The sequence below is a fragment of the Cyprinodon variegatus genome, unplaced genomic scaffold, assembly GCF_000732505.1.
Source record: "Cyprinodon variegatus isolate N-32 unplaced genomic scaffold, C_variegatus-1.0 Scaffold1953, whole genome shotgun sequence".
Taxonomy (NCBI): domain Eukaryota; kingdom Metazoa; phylum Chordata; class Actinopteri; order Cyprinodontiformes; family Cyprinodontidae; genus Cyprinodon; species Cyprinodon variegatus.
Genome location: NW_015152406.1, coordinates 38,094 through 48,139, shown reverse-complemented (window position 1 = coordinate 48,139; position 10,046 = coordinate 38,094). Strand labels below are relative to the sequence as shown.

Below are 10,046 nucleotides of genomic sequence, written 5' to 3'. Positions count from 1 at the left end.
GATGGATGGATGGATGGATGGATGGATGGATGGATGGATGGATGGATGGGTTCAGGGCATATCAGACAAAGTGGGTGAAAAAGGGTTCACATACAAAAGAAGTTCAAATAGAACAATAGACCACCCCTTTGTTTAAACGGTAGAAGATCTGACAAGACTTAGAGCTGTTAATTCAAGTAGTCTAGATGATTTAGGTGTTAGAGAGAGTGTAGCTGGTTTAACTAAAGCTTTGAATCAATTTGACTCTGATTGATGATCTGGTTGAACTATAAAGTGCTTTGAGATGACATGTGTTGTGAATTGGCGCTATAGAAATAAACTGAATTGAATTGAATTGAATTAAGATTTAAAAAAAAAATGATCTAAATGCAGCTGTTTGTTACTGCCGCATCAGGGAACCCATACACTGGGATATGCGATATTTAGTTTTAAGCCTTCAAAACAACTTTTAATTGAATTTACTTCCATTTCTACATTTAAGTGAATGAGTTACAATTTAAACTACACATTTTAAACACCAAAACATTAATATGTAGACTTGTAGAATTGGAGTTTAAACAAACATTTCTATGTCGATCACTTTGTGTGTATAAACAATATTTTAAGAAAGCAAAATTAAACAGGTTAAACTGTGTTGTAAAGAGATTTGGTTGCACCTAAGAAAAAAAAAAAAGCTATTTGAACAAGTGCAACCAGAGCAAAGCATCATTTCAGAGCCATTAAACAGGTTTGACAAATTAACAACAAACCCAGGTTTCAGTGACATTCACTACATGTTGAATAGCAGTGGTGGGCAAAGATCGGTTAATTAGCTAAAAGGGGAACTAATGTTTTGTTTGTTGTTTTCATGAATTTGAAAAACCAGGGGTTTGTTTAACAAAGCAGGTTCAACAAACTCAGTTTTAAATTCTAAACTCTACATTGATCTACAGTAGCTTAAGGTTGGAAACTCTGAGTTTTGAATAAGGCTGCTGTGAGTTAGTTCAGTCAACTCTAAGTAGGTCCTCGCAGAGTTGAGCACGTGCAACAAGTATGAAAATTATCAGTGTAGCCGCGATTCGATGAGTCACCATGACAAAAAGCAACAAGAAGTGACTAGAGATTTTAATGCCGAAATAAAATAACAACTTGGACAAACTGTTTAAAAGACAGAGCAACAGCGCTACAGCAGCAAAGATGAGGGAGATGGTAAGGGAGAAGATTGTCGCTCGAGATAATGCATAGGTTTAGATGAGTGCCCAAAGACAGGCCTTTTTTAATACGTAACATATTTTCTAAAAAATATTTTCCCAGCAGAAACTGGATGTCAGAAAGTTAAAAAAATGAAGTTGTACTAGTAAGAATTAAGTTTTATATATCTAGAAATGTCGATTAAGCATTTTAAGTGGCCATTTTGAATTTTTATTTGATCAACTTGAACGTGTAATGCCTGAATGAGAAAGAAAAATGTTAGATAGATCCTAATGTTGTGTGCGTTTAAGAAATGTATGAGCTTTATGAGTTTATGAGTGCTGGTGTTTTTTGGTTGCCTGGTTAAACAATGTGAGGAGCCCCTCTGTGGAATCTTGGAAGTCCACCTTACCATATGTTTGAGTTTCTTCAGGTTTTACAAGATAAAATGCAAGAAAACAAAATAACATTTTAAAAGCATGAAAGTAAAAAATAGATGTGAAAGCATGGTAGAAACCATTTCTGGTTTATATAAACAATACCAATCAAATTAGAAATAGAGGTTAACTGAAAATTAATGATGCATACATATTAAGAAGATATTAATTTCATCATTTAAAAAAATATAGAAAACAGACACATTTTCAAAATTGCAGAATATAGAGAGTAAAGCACACATTGTTCAACATAGACAATGAGGCAAATGGATCTATAGGGTAGAAAGCAGGTTCCAGATGGGAACTACTCTATATTGCCAAGAAAGGCATGATGCGCTGCACAAACAAACAGTGGTGCATCATAAAAGAAATCTATTAGGTGCTACTTTAGCTCCACAAAGAGCCAAAAAATGACCTGTGATGTTTGTGGGAGAAAAGTGAGAAGTTTGTCCGTGTGATAGACATTTGCTACATTATATTAGCTGCATTGTTTGGTGATAGCCTAATCATGTTTAGCTAACTTGTAATCTTTGTAACTATAGTGTTGAAAAAAGGGTTTGTAGACGAATTTTCTATGTATTTTTTGGCAAAACTCATTAACATCAATACACCTAAAAGAATGATTTGGGAAATGTTATTGTGAACACATGGAGCTGCGTGATTCCCCGTCTATCAGAAGACTGTCTCCCATAAAAATCAATGCAGCAAACGGAAGCTTAATTGGAGAAATGAACCTTCTCTGCAGTGCATGAAAATATTTTTTTGTTTAAATTTTATTCTCTTCAGAATTTTGTTACAAAGCAAAGTATTGAAGTGGAAATTGGCAAAGGTTCCACATTGTTACATGTTTAAAAAAATATTTTCCAATTGTGATGCACTTTTGAAATAAATATTTGCTGAAAAAAAACAAACATTGCTTCTTTATTTATTTTTTCCAAAGGGATTTTTATATGTTCAGAAAAGTAAAATTTTTAGTATTTAGAGAATAACTCCTATGTAGTTAGGAAAACGTTCCAAGTGTTAATAATCCAATTCCAACACCTAGTTGGTGTAATTGAGTGTTACATGATCAACTCCAGAAAGATTTATTATTTAACTATAAATACGAGTTACAATGCCAACTCTCAAAAAAGAGTGAAATTAACACTTAATGGTGTGGACCCATATAGACACGTCAAGGGTGTTAAAATCAAATCTGACAGTGTTGATTTGACCATGTTGGATTTTCTGTGTATTAATACTATTGTACATTAGTCTTTTTCCAGCTTCATAAAGGTAGGCAGCAGCTTGACAAGGGGTTATTACACAAGCTAATGAATAAATACATGCTTCCAACAAATATCTACTTAATTGATCTTTTAACACAGGCAAGAAAATGTTCTGTTTAAGCAAGATTTTTTGACAAGTTAATCATTTTAAGTTGATAATAATGATCATACAGAGCAATTCTAATAAAAAAAGCTTTGGTAAAATGTAAAAAAAAAAAATAATAAAACAAAATAAGTCCAATTAGTTATAAGTTTAATTCATATTTAAAATATGGGTGTTAACAATTTACTGCAATAGTGATGGATTTATTTATTTCACTGATTATTTCAAAGTTTTTTTAATTAGAGCCACTTAATATTATACAGCATTGGTTTTGCAGCATAGGATTCACTTTTTTCTGTTTCAAATGTCTTTCTGCTCCTGCAGATTATTTAATTCCTACTGAGCATCTACTATAGACTACAGAGGCCTGTTAATCAGCCATTTATTAAGGTAGGGAAACACCTAACAGAGGGTCCTGAGGAGCAAGTCTGAAAACCCCTGTTATAGAACACACGTACAATAGGTTTGTACATTTATTAAATATATCAGGGGTAATTTAAAAAAAGTACTGTATCAGTATTGGCAGTATCAGACTTTATTTTATTCAGTATATAAAATAAATTGGTAGTATTGAACATATTTTCGGGATATGATTAAAGGGATGTGATCTGTTAATTATCACACAAAATAATTATAATAAGGAAGTTAGAAACAGGCTGGAAACAGTTATTGCAACAGTTGTCTTAGCAGTTAGCTTTAGCCTTCATAAACCTATTTTTGAGAGTTCAGCAGTTGAGAGAAGCTAATGTTTTAGATTGTGTAATATGTGAAGCTAACTTTGTGGTTGGGTGTGCCCACCACTACTAAACTAGTGTGGAGAGCAACACATTAGATCATTAGATGACAGTCATATTTTTCTGACCTCCATTTTTAGACTAGAATTATTTATACGTTTCATATCACAAAGTTGAAGGTTACATAAAACTAAACAATGAAAATCGAATGAATCTGCAGGTTATGATGGTTGTTATTCATGCTTTTCTCACCTCAGCTGTGTTGCTGCTGTTGGTGTAGGGAGTCAGGAGGTTGTCTGTGGTCATGAGATCTGATAGATGAGGAAATGAAAATGGATTATTTTAGAACAGCTGCATCAGCAGCATGATGACAGAGAGGAGCTAAGGAGCTGCACATGCAGAAACAAACAGGTTACAAAACTGGACAGACATTATTCAGTGTTTCCTTCTCAGCATCAACTTCCTTTTTTACTCTTTCATTAGACCTAATCAGCGAACATTCAGAGTTTATTAGATGGTTGTTGGCTTTTTCTGCTATTACTGTAAGCTGTGAATGAACTGTGGGTTTCCCTACCTGTTGTCTGAGAAGCATCTGTCCTCTGTGTTTGCGTCAGTGTGCCTGATGGCGCTGACGTTGACAGGTCTGGAGCTGGAGATCAAAACAGATTATTATAATAAACATTATGAGAGAATTAGCCAGTTCAGACTAATTTAAAATGAAATGAAAATGTAAATGTTTTAAGAGCTTCAGAAAATCCAGAAAACTACTGAAAAGGACCTTTTTCAAAGGTTGTAGGAGGAGATCTGAATAACTGAAAGTCTAAAAGGACAAAAGAAAGAAATGGAGTTCTGGTCTGGACCAGATCTTCAAAACATAAAAGTGGAAAAAATGATGTTTAAAACACTTTCTTCTGGTTCTGGCTACAAAAATATTGATGGTTTTAATTAGCAGTAAACTCTAATGGTGACTCAGATTTCAGTGTTTTTAACTCGAAGCTTCAGTTATGCTGCTTTTCGAGAACTAAATAGGTCTGCCCTTTTCTAACGCTGTCAAGTTCCATTGTTCCATTTAGTGCATTTTCTGTGCAAACATCTCTTAAAAAGTTGGAGAAAAAAGATGGCATAAAGAAAAAGTCAGAAGTTAGAAAAAACTCTGTACCTGAGCAGGTAAAGAGTTGACACATGGTCAGTAAGAACCACCCAGGAGTGGAAAGTACCAAACAATCTTCATAAGACAATAAAAAAGTATGAGTGGCAAAAAATTGTCTAAATTGGTTTTTATACCTTTAATTCACTTAAACCATGCCCCAGTCTTCCAGTATCTGCAGCGAAACCCCATTAAAACAATATACTGTAAACATCAGATGAGAATACATTTTTAACACTTTATATGTTTGGGAAAGAAGAGCAGAATCAGCGCTGAGGCTCTTATAGATTTATAAATCACACACAGTCCAAGGTCCATTAGCTCTTTGGGATGCTCCAGTTTTTAAACCAACTGTAATCACTTCATGTTAGTGATTCCTTAGTTGATCAGAGAAGAAAAAACTATGTGTTACACAAATGATCTTATTTGTTAACAATGGATTTTTCTTTTCTACTTCCACCTATTGTAACATGAGCTTTATTTGCACTCAGGGGAACACTGTGTCAACTCTCCAGAACCCCACAGTTTCCATTTATTGAAGAAGCTACAAGAACTCATGTCAGCAAACACTTCACCATGAGCTGATGCTGGTGATCTTACAAGGCAAAAGTTGAAAATTATGAAATATTTAACAATGAAGGAGCAAAATGACCAGGGATAGCAAGAAGCAGAGTTAGGAAAGCAAAATCAAGTCAATGAATTTGTTTGGGAAAACTGAATCTAAAGACAAATACAAAACCTTAGTTCTCTTAACCTCTGGACTGGGAGCTAAAGTGTGTTAATCTTCAAGGGTTAGCATTCAAGGCTCATTGTTCATTCACAACTACAATGATGGAAAAAAAAAGCACTGATCCGCACAATATTTCCAGCCTATAAACAGATTTAAATCATTTTGCATTACAAAGTATAACCGACTGAATGTAACTTAAATAAAAAAGAACTACTGAAACAGTCAAAGTTGAAAATTTCAACTACTGTTGATGTGATGTGGCCATCTCATAGCAAATACCAAGATAGATTTGGTCATGTTTGATCTGGTGATTCTGACTTCTGAGTACGGACGTAACGATAGCATAGATGAGAAACACTTTATGAGCAAAATTTGCTTATGGGATTTTTTTTATAAGCAACAAGATCTCTGTTCAACCACTGAAATTTTAAATTAAAGCATAGATAACATTTCCCTAATCATCCATCCAGTGTTTAAACACACTAATTCTTGCTGGGTCTTAACAGCAAGGATTAGTCCAGTTCTGTCCAATCCAGGGTATCAGAAAAGCACACAGGGCTAACATGTAAAAATTTACTCCCAAACAAAATCTAGAAAGGCTGATTAGCATTTCTAATGTCTGACTAGAAGCTATAGTACCTGGAGAGAAACCATGCAGGCACAAGAGAACAAACTAACTCAAAAAAGGGTTAAAAAAAATAAAATAAAAAAATACCCCCAAAAAAACAAAACAAAAAAAACATGTGAAATCAAGAACCATCTTGCTGTAAAGCAACATATCAGGCAACTGCACCATCGTAACATGAATGGGATTTTTTGCTGCACGAACAGCGTGTTTTTTACATTTAAATTAATGCTATGCTAAGTTGAAAAAATGAAGTTTTGCTCATATTAGAGTTATGAATTACAGCTATTACTATAATTCCCTCATTCAAAGATGAGCAAATTATTGGCATTAAGGTTCTACACTAATCAGAAGGCTTTTAACTAAATGTTTTAAACATATACTGTAAGTTCTTAATTGACAGTTTTGAAAATAATCTAGATGAAAACTCACATTTCTCCATATTAAATAACNATAGACCTCCATTATTTGAATGTCAGCAGACAGCAAGAAGCCTCCCAGATCTCCAGATGCATTTGAGATATCAAAAAAGTACTCCAGAGTGATGTTCAGCATGGGGGTGAGTAGAAAATGAAGGCTAATCATGTTTTGGGTGTACTATTCCTTTAAATAACAAAGGACTATTAAAAAAATCAAAGTTGAAAATTTCAAATACTTTTAATGTGAGTAGTGGCCATCTTACAACAAATACAAAGTTAGATCTAGTCTTGTCCCTTTGATTTTAAAAACTAACCAAAACTTTTTGGGGTAACCCAGCTAAGATTGGATAGGGGTGGACTAATGGTTAGGGCTCACAATGGCAGCCAAATGCTCCCAAAGGGATGGATTAAATGCAGAAAGTTAATTTTGTGGCTCTTTACAAATTTAATGACAATAAAAAAAAGTTTTTTAAAAAAGCTGGAAAAAAAAATATTTACAACTAATTCTGACTTCTGAGTACAGACATAGCGATGGCATAGATGACAGACACTTTATGAGGACAATTTGCCTCTGGGTGGTTTTTCTACGCAGCAAGATCTCTGTTCAGCCTCTGACATTTAAAATCAAAGCATAAATAAAATTTCTCCAATCATCCATCCAGTGTTTAAACCCACTAATCCTTGTTGGCTCATCAAGGTCCTTTATCACGTTGTCATCAGAGGTCCACCCTGGACAGGCCTCCAGTCCATTCCACGGTAGAACAGAGACCCACAGGACTAACATGCAGAAATTTACCCTCAACAAAATCTAGAAAGACTGATTAGAAATTCTAATGTCTGACTAGAGGCTATAGTACCTGGAGAAGAATGGATTTATATAAGAACAAGTTGAAAGATTAACCAGGATAAAGACTTAATAAAAAGAGAAGTTTTGCTCATATTAGAGTTATGAATTACAGCCACTTGGCAATAATATTAAAGAAGTTGGGGATAAACCTGAATGAATTCACTGATTAAAAGGAGATAATTTGTTAATGGTTTACTCAGTTTTCTCATGAAAAGCCTTCTATCAGTCATAAACTTTTTGTACTTTTCAAAGATGAGCAAATTATAGGCATTAAGGTTGTACACTAAGCAGTAGGTTTTTAATAAAATGTAAAGGTGCTTATTTGACCGTTTCGAAAATAATCTACGGTAGATGAAAACTCACATTTTCTCCATATTAAATAACACAAAACAGGGAAAACTGAGAAGAAAAACTAGAAAATGACATTAGACTTATTCAGTTCAAGGGCATTTCTCCCATAAACCAATTGAGAAAACTGATTAAATTTACTGATTCTGGCTTTGGAAGATAAAATCTCTCAAAATATATTTTCTCACCTTTTTCAACAAACAACACAAAATGATGTTTCTGATCATTGTTCCACCCAGGTATCTCCACTCTGCATCCATAAAGTCCAGCATCTTCCTCAGTGAGGTTCAGGATTGTCAGAGAAACGTCTCCTTCATCCAGTCGTCCCAGTAGCTGATACCTGCTGGAAACTCTGGTCTCCTTTATAACTTTATATCCATCTGTAGAGATCAGCTTATTGTTGCAGCGTCCCCAATTCGGTATCTGTCCTTTATTCCAGCAAGCATGCAACGCTCCCATCTTAATGATATCATATGTACAGTTCAGAGTCACATTCTGACCTGTTTGACCAACAACTCTGATGCTTTCACATCCTGACACTGAAAAACAAAAAGAGTTTAGTTACACAGATGTCAGTTCTAGAATCTAAAATCTGAATATGAAATCTGTTATGCATCAGTTATCTGCCACTCTATAAAACCTCTTTGGCTCATTTATACATTCTTATAAAAAAAAAAAAAGGTTAATTATAGTTACACTGCTTGATGTGATTTAATTTCACTGCATGGTGAAGCAAAAGATAAATACATCAAAATCAAGCATCTCACTGATCGGTAGAGCTTCTCAACAGATAGTTATGCTCTACTTCAGCTGCTTTAGTTCTCTAAAAATGTTTAATTATTCATATCTTACAGACAGATAGCATTACTTTATTAGAAACTACATATAAGTAAACTGACTAAACCACAAACATAAAAAAGATCTGTAGAAACACTTAGAACTGTAATATACGTGTATAAGAGTATACAGTATAAGAGTATATAAACCTTATGTTAATGAGCCGATTATCATTTATTTTAACTTAAATTAGAACAGAAAATAAAAGTACCTGTGAGGAGCATGAGCAGCAGCACGACCTTCATGATGAACCAACCATCATCACCCAGCAACATGTTTTTATTCACAGCTGCTGAAACTCTGACCGTCACCACAGCTGCAAACTCACTGCATTAACAAGGCGTTCACCAGAGCTACAGCCTGAGAGGAAGCACCAAACTGAGGAAATAAAGAGGAAGCCTTCAACAGCGTCTCTGTCAGAGAGTCTGTTGCTGTTAAAACCACAGATAATGTTTCACATTCTTCACATCCTTTAATAAAACCCTGAGGACAGAATCAGGTGGTCTTCTTAGTTTCTGCATTTCTCTATAGTTAGCAGTTTTATTATCAGCTTTAATCTTTTAATGAAATGCTCAAGGTTATCATAAACACAGCTTCTAAAATTTGGTGCAATTTAAAAATATTGAGGAAAATGTATTTAATATAGACCTTTTTTTCTTTATGAGAATCACAAGCAGTTGTTGCTCATTAGATCAGGAAAAGTTTTGTTTCAGGACCAGTTTTCCTAGTTTCTTTTTTAGATAAAGTAAATTAATTGATGTATCCTTATTGCATCTGTGAAACAGCATCTTTGGAGCCTTAACTACAGAGTATACATGAAAATATCTGATAAAGCAGCTTCATTCAGAAAAGAACGCTGATGTTACAACACATCAGAGTTCATAAATTGGTGATCTGTTTGGAAGAATGTTCAGCTGCATAAATAGGTCAGAGTGCCAAAGCCTCTGTTTCTGTGGGTTCATGGGTTGATGGAATCTGTCAGGATCTTCTTTTCTGATGCTTCCTGTATCTGATCTTTCCTGCAGAAAACACCTGCTGGGTGGACTGGTGTAAAAAGACAAATATGGAGACCACAGAGAAAATATCTGTGGTTATTATTTCCTTTTCTACTGCAGGTATAGCATCAAGCAAATTCTTCAGCAAAGAAAACTGAAAGCAAACATGATGTGACTCAGAGGGGGCAACTTTTAATTGATCGATTATTCTGATGATTAACTGAGCAACTGAATGACAGTTGGTACAATTTGATCACAGTTTATTGAACTGATTAAGAAGATTATCCTATGAGTAATAGACATAATTCAGCCTCAGACCCCCCCCCCCCACCACCCCAAAAAAAAAAAAAGAAAAAAAATGTAAGCACAGTCACACGCGTGCATCT

The 10,046-nt window shown here is 34.5% G+C and overlaps 1 protein-coding gene across 1 annotated transcript in view; it reads right to left on the bottom strand.

The window, feature by feature from the left end:
• LOC107104920 overlaps positions 1-10,046 on the bottom strand; it is a 45,266-nt gene that overhangs the window by 7,049 nt on the left and 28,171 nt on the right. The window contains exons 6-9 of the mRNA XM_015405038.1: positions 8,877-8,992; positions 8,017-8,367; positions 4,287-4,361; positions 3,965-4,023 (exon numbers count right to left, since the gene is read on the bottom strand). Of these exons, the coding sequence (XP_015260524.1) occupies positions 3,965-4,023; positions 4,287-4,361; positions 8,017-8,367; positions 8,877-8,992 (601 nt within the window). The remainder of the gene's footprint in view (positions 1-3,964; positions 4,024-4,286; positions 4,362-8,016; positions 8,368-8,876; positions 8,993-10,046) is intronic.